This window comes from Apis mellifera, linkage group LG2 (genome assembly GCF_003254395.2).
Source record: "Apis mellifera strain DH4 linkage group LG2, Amel_HAv3.1, whole genome shotgun sequence".
Taxonomy (NCBI): Eukaryota; Metazoa; Arthropoda; class Insecta; order Hymenoptera; family Apidae; genus Apis; species Apis mellifera.
This window is the reverse complement of record NC_037639.1, coordinates 10,169,895-10,190,140: the sequence shown is the minus strand read 5'-3', so window position 1 is coordinate 10,190,140 and position 20,246 is coordinate 10,169,895. Positions and strand designations below refer to the sequence as shown.

Sequence of the window (20,246 nt, the reverse complement as noted above, 5' to 3'; positions counted from 1 at the left end):
TACTTATATAATTTCTATAATTTTAATAATTTATATAATGCAAAATTATAAATAAAAAATATTATATTTCATAATTATATCAATAAAAAAAGTTATGTAATTCTACTAAAAAATCAAGAAGATTTTATTATAATATTATTAATATTCATTGTTCTATCACGTATATATGTTTAAATTCATTATTTTATGATTATATTTACACTAAAAGACTTAAGATTCTTTTATTATTAAATTAAAATAAGATACACATAATTATCAAAAAATTTATTATAAAATATTAAAAAAAGTTCTTATATTAAGAAATAAAAGATTGCGTTCAAAGATTTCGAAATTAAATTTTTAAATATGATTGGTTACAAATAAACCGATGTTACATCTTATAATATCAAATTTTTTATATTAAAAATAAAATTTTAAAAATTAAAAAATTTATATTTTTATTTTATTTATTTTATTAGATTATAAATATTTTATTTTATTAAATACGATTAACTCATTAATTATTAATTTGATTTGTAAGAAATATTTATATTTAATTATAATTATTTATAAAAATATTTAAAAAAGAAAAATAAAATTATATAAATAATTTGATAATTTCAATGTAATAAAATTATTATTGTGAATTCATTTTATATTCTTCGATAAAAAATTTTCAAATAGTAAATCTATCTATATTCTGAGTTATCATAGGTATTTTCAATGACGTAGGACTGCCATATTTTTTTCTATATGAGGCCTACTAGGGGGTCAACCAAATTGTTGGGGGTTTGGAGGTGGCCATGCAAGATGTTTTGTGATAAACGAATGGTGCGCATAATAAACAATTAAACCAATATTATAGCGTGACGCGTCGTTTCAGCAGATATGTTTGAATCATTTGAGCAAATAGTTCGAATCGACAAAGAAAAAGCCTTTCACTCAAAACATCTTTCTCACATGCGATAGGAATTTTACGTCACAAATTTGATCGGAATGAGAGTGTAGTGCCGCGACGAGGTTATACTAGAAATTGGGACAATGGGCTTAAATATTTATGTACGTTTCATTTTATAATTATTTCATTAAATAAGTACTGTATAGTTCTACTATACAATACCGATTTCTTCTACAATAGTTGTCTTGGTGATTTTGTTGAACTCGTTAATCGCGAATGCGGTGCCCTACCCCATTGCACTATTTTTGTCTGTACGTTTTATTTACACGTATTTCTCTTGTTGCGTGTTTTCTTCGCCAAATATTTTGGCTATCTTTATAGCAGTTACGTAATTTCCGATGTGAGTAATTCCGGCACCATGGCCGATGATGAATTAAATGAAACTCGATTGTTTTACACATAGTGGTGTGTGGACATATATACCATGCTAAGTTAAAGGGAATTGATTTTTGACATTCTTTGCATAAGGATAAAAGAAGCTCAAAGCGTACTGATCATGTACCGATAACATAATCGGAAAATGATTGCTGTATGGTTGTAAACAAAATTAATATTTAAACAGTGAAAGTGAATCTATTTAGATATGTCTAGTGGAAATTATCTTTTTAAGGTAAATGAATATATACGTATATTTATATTTTTAAATAATTTTTCTATATTTACAGATGTAAAAATATATTATAACATAAATTTTTTAAACATTTTAATATTTTATTTATAATATTATTTAATTTAAAAAATGATGTTTTAACTAAATATAATTATGTATAATTAGATATTAATTTCAATAAATATTTTTATTGTATATACTTATATTTATATTTATATTTATATTTAAAATATTTGTCAAATTATTAATATTCATATGATTATTTATAATGTGAAAAAAACTTATTTAATTAAATAAAAGAAAAAGAGATTTAATTAATAAATAACAAATATGTTATAATACTTGTTTTGTATATGTTATAATATATATTATAATTATTTTATTAATTTCAATTAAAACAAAAAATATATATATATAATATAATTATTAATTATGTATTAAATATTATATAAAAATTTAATATTTTAGGATAGACATCACATCATAATGTGGTGGTTTGAGATATTATTGAATAATATTATTAAAAATGACAGAAGTAGTGTCCAAAAATTTTGGTAAAGAACAACTTATGCGAAAAAGAGACATGTCAGATTCGTCGCAGCATCAATATAATCAACCTCCTCCTGATATTATGCCAAAGGGACTTGCAATCAATGGTATATTTTCGAATATATGAAAAATGATTTTATAATATATATATTATAGATAAAAAAATATTGAGAAAGTTAAATAAAATTGTTTTTATAGGCATAGGAGGAAGGTTACGCCAATTAGAATCTCTTTTTATTGGTGGTCCTGTTCAAGGAGAAGGAAGAATAGGACACACATTTTCTATTGAGACACTTATTGATATTTTACTTGTCTTATATGATGAATGTTGTAATTCTTCCTTAAGGCGTGAAAAGACTGTCTCAGATTTTATTGAATTTGGTACATCATATATACATAATATATTTTTAAAGAATAATAAATTTTTTTGTAATAAAATTTATGTTTTTATAGTAAAACCAGTGGCTACTTGCATAAAGAGTTTGCAATTGGCACGAGAAGATTTTGAAATAGTAAAAGTTATTGGTAGAGGTGCATTTGGTGAAGTATGTGTTGTGAGAATGCGTGGTTCAGATAAAGTATTTGCAATGAAAATTTTGAATAAATGGGAAATGTTAAAGCGTGCAGAAACTGCATACTTTAGAGAAGAGAGAGATGTATTGGTGTATGGTGATCGTAGATGGATCACAAATCTTCATTATGCCTTTCAAGATGACAATAATTTGGTAATATTTTAACATTATTAATAAAAATTATTAATATTTATAAATTTAAAAATATCTTTTAAATAATCATATGCAGTACTTGGTCATGGATTATTACTGTGGTGGAGATTTATTAACACTGTTGAGCAAATTTGAAGATCGCCTTCCTGAAGATATGGCACGTTTTTATATAGCTGAAATGGTTCTGGCTATTGGGTCCATACATGATTTACGTTATGTACACCGTGATATTAAACCTGATAATGTTTTATTAGATGCAAATGGTCATATTAGATTAGCAGATTTTGGATCTTGTTTACGATTATTTGAAGATGGCACTGCACAAAGTAATGTTGCTGTTGGTACACCAGATTATATTTCCCCAGAAATCTTAAGGGTAAAATTATATTTTTATATTATTCTAAACATTATTTTATAATTTCTACATTGTATTAATTAAATAGTATTAATATTTTACGAATTTATAAATGTTAAAAAAAAATATATTAAAATTTTTATAGGCAATGGAAGATGGACAAGGACAATATGGACCTGAATGTGATTGGTGGTCTTTAGGAGTATGTATGTATGAAATGTTATATGGAGAAACACCTTTCTATGCAGAATCTCTAGTCGAAACTTATGGAAAAATTATGAACCATAAGGTTATTAAATAATTTAAACTATTTATAATACAATAATATAATAATAATCTTAATTATTACATATATGTATTAAATACTCTAATATGTATTTAATTTAATTCAATTAAATACTCTAATATATATTTTATTTAATTTCAGAATTGCTTTGACTTTCCAGCAGATGATATATATGAAGTTTCTGAAGAAGCTAAAGATTTAATGAGAAAATTAATATGTAGTTCAGAATTTAGATTAGGTCAAAATGGAATTGACGATTTTAAGGTATTAATATATTTAATATAAATATATATATATTATAGTAATTAAGATATTTAATATAAATATATAATATTAATATAATATAAATTTAAAAATATAATAATAAATAAAAAATTACATTTCATAAAATACTTAGTATTAATAATAAGATTCATAATTATATAAAAACAGAAACATCCATGGTTTGAAGGAGTAAATTGGGATACTCTTAGAGACAGTACTGCACCTTATATTCCTGAAGTTTCTTCACCAACTGATACATCAAATTTTGATGTTGATGATACAGATGTCCGTAGTTCTGATGCTGTTCCACCAGCAGCAAATTCTGCGTTTTCTGCATTACATTTACCATTCGTTGGTTTTACTTTTACTCAAGGAAGGCAAGTAAAATTTATTATTTTTTTATATTTATTATAAAAAAGAAGTATTTGATATAATTTTATATATTTATAAATTGTAAATTAACAGTTGCATATCAGATCTTGGTTGTTTATCTGCTATAACTCAAAAGGATAAACGTATGCAGATGCTGGAGGAAGAAAATGCACAACTAATACAAACACTTGATGATTTAAAAAAACAAATTAATATGAATCATTCTTCTCCTGGTATATCACCTGATTCTAATAATGCAACAAGAAAACTTCAGGATGAAATAAATACACTTACTAAACGCAACTGTGGTATGTATATATATATATATATATTTTTAATATTATTATAAATATATGAATGATTAATACTGTTATTGTTTTATACTTATATTTTTAGAATTGGAATCACAATTAAAATCTATGGAAATTCCCCGTGAATTACGTAATTTAGATAACGGTGATATAACAAAATTACGAGAATTAGAAAAATTAGTACGTTCTCTTCGATTAGAAAAAGAAGAAGCTATTAAAGATAAATTAGATGCACAAGAAAAGCTTAAACTTCAAGATAAAGAATTAAAAGATGCATTAACACAACGTAAATTAGCAATGGCTGAATATACTGAAGTTACAGATAAATTATCCGAATTAAGACAACAAAAACAAAAATTATCTAGACAAGTTAGAGATAAAGAAGAAGAATTGGAAGTTGTAATGCAAAAAGTTGATAGTTTGCGACATGATATTAGAAAAGCTGAAAAGTTACGAAGAGAATTAGAAAATCGAGTTGAAGAGGCTATGGCTGAAACAAGTAAAGAAAGAAAATTAAGAGAACGTAGTGAAGAATATTGTAAGCAAATGCAAGAAGAAACAGAAAAAATTAGACAAAGATCTATAGGAAATGATGCAGGTGCAAATCATGCATTAGCAACGCAAGAGATTAATAGGTTAAAAGCAGAAGTTGAGAAACTTGAAGTTCAATACAATGAAAATTTAAATCAACAGCAAAGTAGGTTCAATCTTGAAATTCGTAGTCTTCAAGAACAATTACATGAAACTGAAACAAGGAGAGATTTGCTGGAAAGAGAAGTTCAATTAACGAAAGAAAAACTAGATACTGCAAGATTAGAAAATATTACTGATAGCGAGGAAACTATAAACGAGTTAAATAGACGTCATGAAAGAGAAAAAATTATGCTAGTCGAAGAAAATAAAAAACTTATGTTAGAACTTAACACTCTTACTGATAGTGTTAACAGAATACAAGGTGAAAGACGACAATTAGAAGAAGAATATGAAGAACTAAGAAATAAAAAGGAAGCTATTGCACAATGGGAAGCTCAGATTACTGAAATTATTCAATGGGTATCTGATGAAAAAGATGCTAGAGGATACTTGCAGGTTTGTTTTCTTTAGAAAGTGTATTTTTTTAATTACATATATTGAAAATTGTTTGATTATATTAAAATTATATTATATTAAAAAAATTTCAGGCATTAGCTACGAAAATGACTGAAGAATTAGAATTTCTAAAACATTCTGGTGGTGTGGGTGGTGTAGGAAGTGGATCTACAATGGCGGATAAGAATTGGCGAAATCGTAGATCACAGAAACTTGATAAAATGGAACTTTTAAATTTACAAAGTTCTTTACAAAGCGAAATACAAGCTAAACAAGCAATATCTGAAGAACTTACAAAAACGCGTTCAGATTTAATTGCTGCTCAAAAGTAATTATCTTCAAAACAAATTTTGATAATAAAAATTAGTATAATAGTAATAATAATAGTAAATTAATGTAATAAAATTTTTGTTTAATTGTTATTAATATAATTTAATAATTCTATATTATTATTTATTTAGGGAATTAAGAGATTTTAGACAACGATTCGATACACTCACACATGAAATAAAACGTAAAGAAATGCAAATAAAAGAATTACAAGCGAGGCTTGACACAGGCGATGGCTGTAAGTATATTTCATTTAATACTGTTACAAAAACAAATTTCTTAAAAATCTTATTGTTACGTTTTTATAAAAATTCTGTATCAAATATTATTATACAAACTGCTGCAATACATGCTATGTATGTAATTTGTAAATCTTTTAATCTTTCTCATACAGTGTTTAGACGATAATATATTTATTCATTGTTTTATTTTACAAACTTGTTTACAACTGTTCTTGTTTATTCTAAGTTCTTTGTGGCACGAATTATATTTTAAATATAATTAAATGTTAGTAATAAATAGGTGCAGAATTTTATTTATTTATTAGATAAATAGATATATATTTATATATTGGATATACAATACAATATGTGATTTAAATGCCAAAAATGTTTTTATATAAATGTGTTTTTTAGTAATTCAATTTGCATGCATATAGTAAAAATCAAATATAATCAAAAATTGTTATAAAATTTATAACAGGAATCATATATAGCATTCATACTTCTATCAACATAAAATTTTAAAATTTGCTTATTAACTCTTTTTCTCTAATAAAAATAAATATCAATTAACATAAATAATAAAAGTTTGTTGTGAAGATGCATGGATGACATACATGATTCTTTATAATTGCATATTTATGCATAAATTTATAATTATGTAGAATGTTTCTTATATTATAACTAAAATTACAAGCCATTATAAAGCTATAACTATGATTTAATAATTTTTTTCAATTTTAATAGAAAAATATAAAAATTTAAAAATATAATTAAATATTATTTATTTTCCTACATAGTTTGCATTAGTTTAATTAATGGCTTGATATTAAATTGTATGAGTCAGTGTGTGATTATCTTTTTCATTTTCTTAATATTTTTTATAAATGTTATAGAAGTTTTGGTGTGTATTTCTAAATTTATATTTAAATGTACTTTAAAACATAATTATAAATATAAATATAATGCACACAGATATATAATTAAAAATATGAATTTTTTTTAATAATATCAAAAAATTGAATATATTTTTAAAATATGTTAAATTTGATAAATATTATATATAAATATGAATTGAGTATGCATATTTTTATTGAAATTATTATTGATTTTGATGTTTTAACATTTTATTTTATATAAAATATTTTATATTGTATATGATATACTTAAGTATTTCTATATTTATAATTGATATAAATCTATTGCCAATACTTATTTTACCAATAATAGAGATCGTTACTATTTGGATACCTATCCAGCATAGTAATTCGGTTCTCCGGTACGGTATGCGATTCTGATTTCTAGACTACAAAGTACCTCTGTTTATTGGCGTAACGAGCTGTGTCTGGGGCCTCTTGTTGCTCATCTTCAAACTGTATTTGTGACAGCTGTCCTATCCAGCAAAACGTCAAGAAAATCTCCAAACATCGTTAGCACCAAATCCCAACGCATCATCGTACATCAGCCATCGTCACCCCTACCAGTAATGCGTGCTCCCCGCGTCACGACATGTCGCTTATTAACTAGATTCGTTCCCGTCAACACATTCATCAGTCAGAATGCCGTCGACATCATATCGCCACCCGGTAAATGAAGTGGCACAAAACGCGATTTTGATTGACTAGTCAACTGGGATGCTAATTACAAAACATAGTGCTATGTTTTTTTAATAAATAATATTATATAATATTATATTTAATATATATTGAAATATTTTCTTATAATGTAATATTATAAAACATTAAATGTTTTTATGTTGAAAAAAGTAAAGATACATTATTTTGATTTAAAACATAGCTCTATGTTAGTTTAGAAATAATGTCAATTATCTTGAAAATCTATTATGTGTTTCTTGTATGTTGAAAATAATCATCTCTTGATTAAGAATAGTGTTAGTAGTCTTTCATCATTTTAGGTGATGGTTGTCCTTTGTTAATTTTAGTAGCTGATAATCACTCAGTTTTGTAATTAAATAATTAACAGGTATGTTGTGTCTAAATGTTTTCGCCTTTAGATTGTTTGGTCTGATTGATTTTTTGATATATTTTACTACATGCTTGCTATTCTTGCTGATGAACAATCATCAATCTTTATCTGCATAATAATGATTACTATTTTAACAAATTTGTGTGGTGCGAATTGGAGTGCAGTGATTATATTAAAATATTGAAAAAAAAAATATTATAAAATTTATATTGATTTTTTATAAAGAAAAATATCTATTTTCTAGAAAAAAAATTTTTTTACTTTTATATTTTTTATATCTTGATAATTATAGATAAAAATATTACATATATTTTTGTTTTTAATAATTTAACATTAAAAATAATTTCAACATTCTATAATTAAAATATTTTTTATTAATTTTATTATATTAATTTATAATATTTTCTTTTTATATTTTAGTTTTAGAACGTCCTACATCTCAAATGTCATATTTGGAACATTTTTTGAAAGAAACCGCAAGCAGTACACGTCATGGAAGTGCAGATAGTGTGGAAGGTGATATTGAGGATAATCGTGCACCAAGTATTTCCAGTAGTAAAAGCAATTTATCTGAACTTAGTATTGTAAGTATAATTATAAGTAAAATTAAATATTTTTTGAAATTTAATATATGTTAAATTCTAGGATCCAACATCACCATTATCCCATGAGCTTCTCAATAAATCATCAACATCTCATGGACAAACCAATCTTCAACCAAAACCAAAATCTCATCAATTTTTAGTAAGAACATTTTCAACACCTACAAAATGTAACCATTGTACTTCACTGATGGTAGGTTTAACTAGACAAGGAGTAGTATGTGAAGTATGTGGTTTTGCATGTCATATGCCTTGTTGTGATAAAGTTCCACCAATGTGCCCAGTACCACATGATCAAAGTAAGTTTTTTTAGGAAATCATTTCATATAATTCAAATATTTGAAGAAATTTTTTAATTTGAAAGAATTTAATATTTTAAATATTTAAAAAAATGATAATAAATAATTTTTTTCCAGCAAAACGACCATTAGGTATTGATCCTACACGAGGAATAGGTACGGCATACGAAGGATATGTTAAAGTGCCAAAAATGGGTGGAGTAAAAAAGGGTTGGGTTCGTCAATTCGTGGTGGTTTGCGATTTTAAATTATTTCTTTATGATATTTCACCAGATCGTAATGCATTACCATCTGTTTACGTGTCTCAAGTTTTGGATATGCGTGATGAAGAATTTAGCGTTAGTTCTGTTCGAGATTCAGATGTCATACATGCTACAAAAAAAGATATTCCATGCATATTTAGGGTAATTTCTAAAATGTTTCATTGCTATAATTTTTTAATATATTATTTTTATCTTTATGATTTATTTTTATTTCATATTTTTTTAGATAACAACATCTCTGCTAGAACCACCTGGTTTAAGAAATCATACGTTAATGCTTGCAGACACTGAAAGTGAAAAAACAAAATGGGTAGTTGCTTTAAGTGAATTGCATAGAATACTAAAGAAAAATAATCTTCCTAATACAACGGTAAATATAATATAATAATGTATATATTTATTATATTAGAAAAATATCGATTAATTATATTTATCAATAATTTTATTATTGATTTTATTATTTTTTATCTTGTAGATTTTTAGAGCAAAAGAATTATTAGATAATACATTGGCGCTCATTAAAAATGTGATGTCAGGAGCTATTATTGATCCAGATCGTCTAGTCATTGGTACAGAAGAAGGTCTCTTCTGTTTAGATTTAGATCGTAGCGGTATGTTTTATTTTATATATATACATATATATATATAGGAATTATATTATTATAATTAATTTGTATGTTATATTTGAAAGAAATTGCAAGAGTAGGGGAAGGCAAGAAAATATATTTACTGGAATATGTAACAGAAGAACAATTAATAGTAGTTTTAAGTGGAAAACAACGTCATGTACGGCTGGTTCCAGTACGTGCATTAGATGGAGATGAAGTTGAATGGATTAAAGTTGCAGAAACTAAAGGATGCATAACTTTAACGACAGGCATAGTCCGTCGAAGTCCATTAACTTATTGTTTGTGTGTTGCCATAAAGAAACAGGTAAGACATGTTATGTGTATGTAATATTAATATAATTTCTATTTTGATAATTTTTTTTTTTTTTTTGATTCAGAATACATCACAAATCATTATTTATGAAATTACACGTACGAAAACACGTCATAAACGTATACGTGAATTGATGTTATCATGTCACGCACAAACTTTACAAATTCTTTCTGAAGGTCGTTTCTGTGTTGGGTATCCTTCTGGATTTTCTATCTACAGCATCTTAGGAGACCATCATCCTATTTGTAAATAAATTTTATTTTAAATTATTTTAAATTTCTTTTTTTTTTATATATTTAGTTTAAATTTTTTATTTTATATTTTAGCATTGGTCCATTCTGAGAATACTCTCTTAGGTTTTCTTACATATAGTGCTGTGGATGCTTTACGTTGTATTGAATTGCCACGTGGTGAATTTTTATTAGTCTTCCATACATTGGCAGTTTATGTTGACAGCCAAGGTAGAAAAAGTAGAGATCGTGAAATTATGTATCCCGCTGTTCCTACAGCAGTTAGTAAGTATATTTCATATGATATAGAACATATATAATGTATTAAAGTAAAATCATAATTTTATATTTGTATTATAGGTTATTGTGAAGGCTATTTATTAGTATACAGTGAGACTCACATTGATGTGTTTGATTGTACAACTGGAGACTGGTTGCAAACACTTAATGTAAAACGAGCACGACCACTAAATACTTCAGGTTCTCTAACTTCTTGTATCATTAATGATATGCCACATGTTATTTTTTTGAGTAATTTACATCAACGTTAGTATATTTTATTAATTTAATAATAACAAATATGTATGATTGAATATATGAAGGTATAATTAATATAATATTCGGTTTAATATAATTAGGAGAACTACTTAATTTAACGCCATTAGATCCAAGTGGTAGACAAATGACAAAACCGCGAAGAAGATTTTCATTAAGAGAAGGAAATAGGGCTATTCGTCCCACTGATAGACGTTCTAAAATGATATCCGCTCCGACGAATTTTAATCATATTAGTCATATGGGTCCAGGTAATGGAATACAGGTAAGTTCAAATTTCAATTTTGCTTATATATATGAATTTTATATTTTATAAAATATATATATATATATATGTATATATATATATATATATGTATCTATGTATATATTAGATTCAACGGTTGTTAGACTTGCCTACTACACTCGAAACAGCTGATCAACAACATACCGGTCATCACAGTAGTTCTCATCTTCATAGTAGCCAACAAAGAGTAAGAATTAAATTATAGTTTTAAATATTTTTTTTAAAGATATTTTAAAAAATCAGATTTCAAATAAAAGAATCAATTCATTTATTTATGAATATGTACATATATATATTTTTTTCTAGTTATACAGTCCTGCAATTCAAACATCAAGTAAACCAGCACCATTGCCTCCTAGGCACCCACCTTCTGATACTCGACGTCTTAGTTCTCATATATCTAGAAATTCTGGATATTCGCCACATAATGGTATAAATATATAAAATTACATATAATTACACATATATATATATATATATATATATATATATATATATATTATTTTTTATATATAAATTTATATATTATATATAATTTATATTATATATAAATTTATGTACATATTTATATTTTATTTTAGGTTCAACATCATCACGTAGAGGACCGGCACCTCCAAGACCAACTGCTACTCCACCTTCATTACCACGTACTCCTGTGGACCAAGTTGATTCGGAATCTGTGCATCTACGATCGCATACTCCACTTTCTCTTGGTAGCATTGCATCTTTACATGATAAGGTATTTTTTTCTTTGTGAAAAATATGAATCAAACATAAAAACATAAATAGTAAACATTTAAATTGTTTTACTAAAAAAAATTAAAAAATCCCTTTTTGATAAATATGTTAAATTTTTTACTAATATAGGAACACACTTCTGGTGGAAGTCCTAGACATTCAATAGCTTCAAATAACAGTTCAAATCCATCGACACCTCCAAGTCCTGCTCATGATCATGGTTCATCTTCATATGATTCATAAAAATTAATTTAATATTTTTCTCAACATTAATAACTTACTGTAATCATATACATTATTTGAACAATAAGATTACAGTATCTATGATAACATTTTTACACAGAATGATATTCGTGTTTGATTTTTAGCTAGAAAGTTATCGCATTTCTTTTCTTTTTTTTATTCTGTGCAATAAATTTTCTTAACTTTGTGCATTATGTTTATTATAAATATCTAACAAAAGGCATAATACTCGTATACATATACAAATGAATTGAAAAGTTGCACCGTTTTAATTATTTAGTTCAGTACAAAAATTTGATAAATATATTAACATTAATATATATTAGCTTATGGTACTATTATCGCAATAACTTTCTGGTTTTCAAGAACTTATACATAATAAGTTATATACTTAACAAAGCAATTTAAAGTTAATGTAATGATAAATTATTGTAAATAATTTATGTTTGAAAATCATTGAAAATCATCTTTAAGATGCCATATATTATCAAAGTAGGCTGAATCATTTTAATTTTATTTTTTTTTTTTATTTTTGAATTTTAACGCAGATATTTTGCATAATTTTAATTTTTTATCTTCAATTAATTGCTTTTAAGTTAATAAAAATCTAAATCTCAGTCAAATTACTTAGCAATAAAAAATGAATCTAATTAATCTATTGTAGCTACTTTTGAATCTACCTATAGTATGTTTGAAGTAAATTATATAATTAATCATTCTTAGTAAAAAAATTAATTCAATGAAAATAAGTCAATCTGATGCCTTGATATGACTAAATATTTTCAATTATATCATAATGCAGTAAGGTGCATCATTTTATTGAGCATGTGAATAGTAAAACTAATCGTGCAATGTATTTGAAGCTCCTGCTAATAATTATTATTATTATATTTAAAAAAACGAGTATATATACTTTTACATGATGTATAAGTATTATATTTGTAATACTAAAAGAACAATGATGAATATTAATTTGTCCTTACTGCAATGAAAATTGATTTTTCTCTTATAAATTTTCTATTTTTTATTAAAATTAATGCAATAAGTATTAATATGAAAATATGAATTTGTTTTTTAAAAAATGTATATATTTAAAATTTGATGATTCAATTATATTAGAAAGTGCAATGCATAATGACTGAGAATAGAATCGAAAATAAAAATGATAAAAAATCATTTATTTTGATTAAAAATTTCTATTCATTTTGCAACAGTTTCAAAAAAATACTAAAAAGATTATATGATATTATAACATTGTTATTTTTGTATTAAAAAAATTAAAAGCAAATGAAAAAATATTATTTTGAAATTTTTCAAAAAATATTATTTAATAATTAATCAATTACAATTTTTTAATTATAAAATTAAAACAAAACAAATAAAATTACAATAAAAATGAAAATAATGTAGCGAATTTTGTATGTTTTAATGTACAAAATATATACATTTTTCATGTACATTTATAAAAATTTGCTAACTATATTAAAAGAAAAAAAAAGAGTTGGTAGAATAAATTATCTTAGAATTCTATGCAAATAGTTAATATATGAAATGATATTTAATAATCAATCCCAAGTTGTTCCATTATTATTCAAAAAATTATGGAGATTGAGAATACTTCTTTATCTTTATATCTTTAAATATGTCATATAGTAAAAATTTAATAAGTACAGTAATAACTACCGATTCAATTTTTAAGTACATGAAAATTACTTGTAAAAAATAATTCTGAATCATGCATTTAAATTTGCATATATTTATAATGAATTTTAATAAAAAAGATTTTAAAAATGTCAAAAAGTTTATGAAATGAAAAATATTACGATAAAAAATATGCTATATTCCGAATTCTTTCTTATTTTCATAAAATATTGACAAATATTTAAAAAATCAATACATGAAAAATTAAAGTTCCAACTCTTTAAAAGATCATCATTAAAGACATAGTTAGCATAATATAACTATACATGAGTATAATATTAAAAAAAATTTGAAACATCTTCATCAAATTTGTGTAATGGTAAGATATGGAAATATAATTATAAATAAAATATATATCGATTGCAATAGGTTTGACATTCTTATATTAAAAATATAGAAGAAACCGTTGATAGAAGAAAAAGTGTTAATGTTATCAAATAAAGAATGTAATAGTACAGGTATTACTATCCGTACTGGAATAAAATAAAGTTTGAAAATGAGTTCTAGAACGAATGATATTCTAGAAATATCACCATATGTTTATAAATTGTAGCAATGTATGTGTTATTGTACTTACCAACAGAATTCAATAATTTGCCTATTATTCGCCATTGTTACTTAAAGGTTCTAAAATCAAAGTATCTGTTTTTTATATTGCTTAGTATTTGAACCGAATTTGTCTATAGATAGAACATATGAAAAAATAGTCACTTTGTATAGCATTGATTTTATATTTTTGTAAATAATTCAATTTCCAAATAAGATCTTGAATATATATCAACTTGATTTTAGATCCTTTAAATCTTCAATTTTTTCTTTTTTTTTTTTTTTTTTTTAGTATGCACATATATGATTAAAATTTTGAGTATGTTCTTTTGTAAATTTTTCGCTATAATTATGCTTTCTTTTTACGCATAATCAAAATGTACGACTGGCATTCTGCACGAAAATAGAACGATTATATGTATGCATATATAGATTGTATGATTCAATAGTTTTACTTTTTTACGAGTTGTTAGAATATTTTATGTAACAATTAATATTGATTTATGTATCCCATTGGTTTAGTACCAGTGCATGTAATGACCTGATTATTAATCTTTTTTAGCAACTTAGTTTAATATATTCTATATTATGAATTTATTTATAATTAATATGTGCATTATTTACGATATTTATTAAAAGCAATTACAAGCATTTGAATAAAAAATTGTATTTCATTGTACATTATTTAAAGCGCGTAAATTATAATTATACTAGTAAAAAAGAAGATTAAATTTTTGTTTTTGTAAAATAATCAGTAATTCAGTATAAATATTTTTTTTTTATAAATTTTTCTTAAGATAAGAATGAAGAAAGAATATATTTTGTTTCATAAATTCATAATTCTCTAAGTTATTACAAAATAATTTAATTTCTTTGTATAAAAAAAATGTATTAATAAACATAATATATAAGTATATATAAATATATTTACTAATTGTTTAAAAAATGTTAGATTAGATTTAGGCATTATTATAATTAAAAAAACGAAATAATGGTTATTAGAATATTTATTGTTTGAAAAAAAATCATTAACAGTAAGAAGAAAATTCCTACTGAAACAATAAATTGATTATTATAAAAAAGATTTAAAAAGATACATAAGCTTTTGTACTTATATAGTATATTGTGCTTTATATATTTCATTTTAATATGCTATTCTCATTTTTATATTGCATAAGTAATTGATTTTATAACTTTGTATTAATATACTTATCAATAAGGAATATAAAACATAAAATGCTCTAATCTATAAAATGTTAATAATGAATAATTATATTTAATTTTTTCTTTTGCAAATATAATTCATATATATCAAAAAAAAATTTTCTATTATATTATACAGAAGTACACAAATTAATATTTAATAATATTATACTATATATATATATATGTATATATAGTACACGATGTTTGTATACATATATAATACAAATATATGTATATATAATTATCTAATATTAATTTATACATAAATGTGTGTGTGTGTATATATATATATACACATACATACATATATATATATATAAATTAGCATTAAATAATTTTATTAAAAATTAATTTATTAATTTTAATAAAATTAATTTTAAATTTAAAAATTTTTTCTCTATAATATGATTATGTAAATGATGATTAATGATTTTACTCAGATTTGTTATATAAAATAACAAAAGCATTATTTTAAATATAATTTATCTTTTATAATTGTTTATCTAAATTTTTTTAAATAATTCATTAAAAGATATTCACATGATAACATTAAATATAACATATTTATGATTGGTAACATTTATAAGTTGTATGTAGCATATGAATTTTTAATGTTAGTCATTAAAACAGAATTAACGCAAAGTTATAATTGGCACTAATTGTTACTTGATTCTTGTATTACATTTTACAAATATAATACATTCAACAAAATTTTTTTGTACTTATTCAAATAACTTTATGAATTTTTCTTTTTTTTTTTAACATTTAACATTATAAACTTGGTGTCAACAATAGTTTTAGTAACATCAGTAATGTTTTATATACTATGGATATTTAAAAAGAAATTATTATATGAATTTTAAATATTGCAAAAGCTTCTGAAATTATAATATTATAATAATTCTATTATTCTATATTGTGCAAAATTTAAGAGCACCTTTGTGGTATGAAATATCCATATGGTGCAAAATTGTTTGACTCAAAATATTTGAATTATAAAATTATAAATATTAAATTCAAATAGTTAAAGATATATTAGAGAACTTCTTGAAGTAAATTTTCATTAAATCGTACATGAAAAATAAATTATTTGTAATTTGATCATTTATTATATATGAATGGAAATATTAAATTCATTTTTAATTTAAATTTCCTAACAATATTAATGGCAGCTGTACAGAGAGGTGTCGCATGTATATGTATAGTATAAATAATTATAATGTCAAAATCAGGTTATTGAATTTTTACAAAAACATCACTGAATATTTCTAAAATATAATTTGAGAAAATTGCATATTACAAATATTAATTTTCAAATACAATTCAAAATAAAAATTATTATGTATAAAATCTTAGCAAAAAATTTTTTTAAAAATTAAAGTGATTAATTAATAAATAAATAGTTCCAGTCTCTTCATGCCTTTGATTTATACATAATTATCTATTAAGTATATATCTATTAAATTTCGATCATATGATACAACAAAGAACACACGCGACATTGTAAACTGCCGTCCAAAATTTAAAAGACGACATGTTGCAAGAAAGGCATTTTTTCAGTATTATTAAATCACCACAGGAATTCTAGAGTACAATATTAAATTTGTACCTCATCTTGACGGTTTTGTTTCTCAGATTCCATAATTTGGGCGATACAGTTACTGTCATAATAAACTTCCTTTGCGCATAAATTCTCTAAATGGTATAACTCCTACGGCATTTTAGATCTCTTCGTCTTAAAAAATTGGCCGAATGTTACAAGGAAGTATCAGATGATGTACTTTCAGAAGATGTACTTTCATGACTGACTTGATTCAAAGAGTGTTGAAGTGCATCGGGTGTTAGCCATTCCTTCGGTAGACAACGCTGAAGGAATGGTACACAAGAACTAAAATATGCAAGACGATTTACCCAACCTGGTATTTCTTGGCCACATAAAATCTGTAATTAATTAAAATAAAAATATGATATTAACATTCTATCAATTGTAAAATAATTATATTATATTTTTATATACATACAAGTGTAAGTTGACTACTAAAATGATTACAATTTTTATTCATTAAATGATAACGATCACCCCTAAAATCTTTTCCTAATTCAGTAACAATTCTTGTTACATCTTCTTCTGTGAAATCTGTATATCCAATATGTACTGATTGCCTATAATGAAAAATAAATTTATTCTTCTTTTAAAATAAGTTAAATATATTCTTATTGAAATAATATCCTTACCTATATCTAAACTGTTCTCCTAATTCTTCAGCAACTCTTGGTGTAATTTCAAAAATTCCAGAAATTGGTTTAGAATGACCTCCATATGCATATTCTAAATTAGTTCATATAATTCAATTTTAAAACATAAAAAAACTCAATATAAAATTTATAAAATTTAAAAAATTTTATAAATATACCTGTTCCATAAATTTCAACACCTGAATGAAATACACCTAATCCAATTGGTGTAGTATATTCATTTATCCAATACTAAAATAAGAAATTTATTTTAAGATATATATGATAATTTAAAAAAATCAAATACTTTACCATATCATAAACATTGAGAATTATTGGCTCTCTAGCCATTTTTGGTATTAATTCTTCGTTGTCTTGTGGATAACCCAGACAACTGGGAAAGGACAGATTGCAGCTAAGACCTGATGAAAACATCATAGATATCTGTACTTCAAGAGATGAACAGCAGCACTACTTATGTTCCAATTATGCACCTAATAAGCAAATATGTTTGCTATATACTGGATCTACTCTAAGCAAATAGCCACGGAATTACTATAAAATTAAAAAATAATTATAATATGAAATATCTTATATTTTATGATTATTTATAATTCTCAAATAATTATTTAATTATATCTACATTTCATTTTAATAAAATAAAAATACAAAAAAAAATAAAAATATATATTTATAAATTATTTGGTAATAAGATATGATTTCATGCATATAAGTAATATTATTAACTCTAAATAAAATTATATAAGAATATATAAAATGCATAGCAATAAATACATTTTTCTAATTGCAATTCATTACAAAAACGAAATATTAAAATTAACATTATATTATTTTTTACAAATACTAATAACAATGCTAATCTTAAAATATAAACAAATAATATTATGAATTAGATTCATAATTTCAAGCTATTTTGTTAATATTAATAAAAAATAAAGATTATTGACATATAAATATAAATATAAATGACAATGAATAAAAAATTAAAGATGATTATATTTTATAAAAGAAGAATAAAACTATAATATTATACGAATCTTTAGGTTAGAGGCTTTGTTAAGTGATAGCTTATAATGATTTATGTTACCTAAAAATATCAAGATTTTAATACAACTACATTTCTTTATAATTTGTCATAAAATAATAGAATAGAAAAAATAATCTCCACGAAATCTTCTTGAAAGAATTGTTGATATTAAATAATATATGAATACATTATATGATTTTAAGTGAATATGTCCACAATAAATTATCGATTTTTTAATTTTGATAATAAAATTATTCTATCTATAAAAATTTAATAACATTAACTTAATAGTTGAAATTCGTAACGGTTACTTGCAAATAGCATACATTATGTCAGTAAGAAGTCTCTCTTCACTGAAAGTGTGCTAAATGATGGACAAAAATTCTTCTTAAAAAGTCTAATTATATGTTTTAAATATTTATTATTTATTTTATGTCACAAACTTAATTAATTGCACATAATAATCACTAATATTAAATATTTTTCAAAAGAATTTACACAAATTGTTTATAATTAGAAACGAATAAAATTTGTCTAGGGATATAGTATAATTTTCTCTAGATGAATATCGAATATTAAATAATTATTAAAAGATTTTTTTTACATCAAAAATTATAAAACATTAATAAAATATTAAATATTTTATTAATTTTTTTATATTATATTCATTATTTTTCAGTTTAGTTTTCTAGTAATAATAAATATAGTAACAAAGAAATATATTGTAATATAGAAAATGAAATAATTAAAAAATTAAAAATACAATAAATATATTATTTTTTTAGAAATGTAATTAAAATAATTATAACTACATATATATATTTTTTTTTGAACGAAAAAAATTTTATTTTTAAGAAATTTAATAAAATAATTATTTAATATTAATATTAAAAATTTATTTTAAATTATTTTTATTTTAAAGTTAAATTATTTATTTACAATAATCTAGAATAACAATTGATAATATTCAGAAATTTTTTTCTCTTTTAAAAATAATTAAAAATTTTATCTTAACATAAATTTTATATTTTTCTAATTAAGTATATTTTATTTTGTGTAAAAATGCATAAAAATTTTATTTTTAATATAGAATAAATACGAAATAGGAATAAACATAATAATTTATAATAAATGCTATTCTGGTATTTCTAGTTTGATATAAAAATATAAATTATATTTTATTATTGAATATCTAAAATATAATAAAATAAAAAATTATTATATAAAATACACATAATATGTATATTCTTCTTGATATTAATTCTTCATGCTTTCTACATAATTTATATTTTCTATTTTTAAATGAATAAACGAATG

At 23.0% G+C, this 20,246-nt stretch overlaps 2 protein-coding genes across 8 annotated transcripts; one reads left to right on the top strand and one right to left on the bottom strand.

The window, feature by feature from the left end:
* The first annotated feature begins 719 nt into the window (after positions 1-719).
* On the top strand, positions 720-12,384 carry LOC412132 (serine/threonine-protein kinase Genghis Khan). 4 transcript variants are annotated; one of them, XM_016910690.2, is made up of 27 exons: positions 720-1,547; positions 2,016-2,203; positions 2,295-2,477; positions 2,550-2,821; positions 2,898-3,197; positions 3,322-3,465; positions 3,604-3,726; positions 3,895-4,103; positions 4,192-4,406; positions 4,495-5,498; positions 5,591-5,826; positions 5,960-6,066; positions 7,438-7,635; positions 8,456-8,619; positions 8,681-8,936; positions 9,054-9,340; positions 9,426-9,569; positions 9,675-9,810; positions 9,891-10,132; positions 10,206-10,386; positions 10,468-10,656; positions 10,732-10,917; positions 11,010-11,191; positions 11,301-11,399; positions 11,519-11,642; positions 11,794-11,951; positions 12,080-12,193. In XM_016910690.2, exons 2-27 carry the CDS (start codon positions 2,074-2,076, stop codon positions 12,191-12,193), a joined length of 5,583 nt encoding a protein of 1,860 aa, XP_016766179.1. In that variant the 5' UTR covers positions 720-1,547; positions 2,016-2,073. The 4 variants fall into 4 exon arrangements, with proteins under 4 accessions (XP_016766179.1, XP_016766180.1, XP_395596.4 ...); XM_016910691.2 differs by having other exon boundaries at positions 721-1,547; positions 11,317-11,399; positions 12,080-12,384; XM_395596.7 differs by lacking the exon at positions 7,438-7,635 and having other exon boundaries at positions 722-1,547; positions 12,080-12,384.
* Positions 12,385-16,389: 4,005 nt separating this feature from the next.
* LOC550664 (deubiquitinase DESI2) lies at positions 16,390-19,489 on the bottom strand. Of its 4 annotated transcripts, none has more exons than XM_003250734.4 (6): positions 19,256-19,489; positions 18,194-18,375; positions 18,061-18,133; positions 17,882-17,975; positions 17,668-17,809; positions 16,390-17,587 (listed from the first exon to the last, which is right to left on the bottom strand). In XM_003250734.4, exons 2-6 carry the CDS (start codon positions 18,317-18,319, stop codon positions 17,402-17,404), a joined length of 621 nt encoding a protein of 206 aa, XP_003250782.1. In that variant the 5' UTR covers positions 18,320-18,375; positions 19,256-19,489; the 3' UTR covers positions 16,390-17,401. The 4 variants fall into 4 exon arrangements, with proteins under 4 accessions (XP_003250782.1, XP_623062.3, XP_006565935.1 ...); XM_623059.6 differs by having other exon boundaries at positions 18,990-19,445; XM_006565872.3 differs by having other exon boundaries at positions 18,194-18,436; positions 19,256-19,445.
* Positions 19,490-20,246: the final 757 nt, after the last annotated feature.

Excerpts from the sequence above, each read along its gene's own strand:
- LOC412132 (XM_026446471.1), top strand. The coding sequence starts at position 2,074 with ATGACAGAAGTAGTGTCCAAAAATTTTGGTAAAGAACAACTTATGCGA. Across the intron at positions 9,570-9,674 it reads ATAATCTTCCTAATACAACG|ATTTTTAGAGCAAAAGAATT; the intron begins GTAAATATAATA and ends TTTATCTTGTAG. Across the intron at positions 11,400-11,518 it reads TTCATAGTAGCCAACAAAGA|TTATACAGTCCTGCAATTCA; the intron begins GTAAGAATTAAA and ends ATTTTTTTCTAG.
- LOC550664 (XM_003250734.4), bottom strand. The coding sequence starts at position 18,319 with ATGATGTTTTCATCAGGTCTTAGCTGCAATCTGTCCTTTCCCAGTTGT. Across the intron at positions 18,134-18,193 it reads TTCTCAATGTTTATGATATG|TATTGGATAAATGAATATAC; the intron begins GTAAAGTATTTG and ends TTCTTATTTTAG. Across the intron at positions 17,810-17,881 it reads GGAGAACAGTTTAGATATAG|GCAATCAGTACATATTGGAT; the intron begins GTAAGGATATTA and ends TTTTCATTATAG.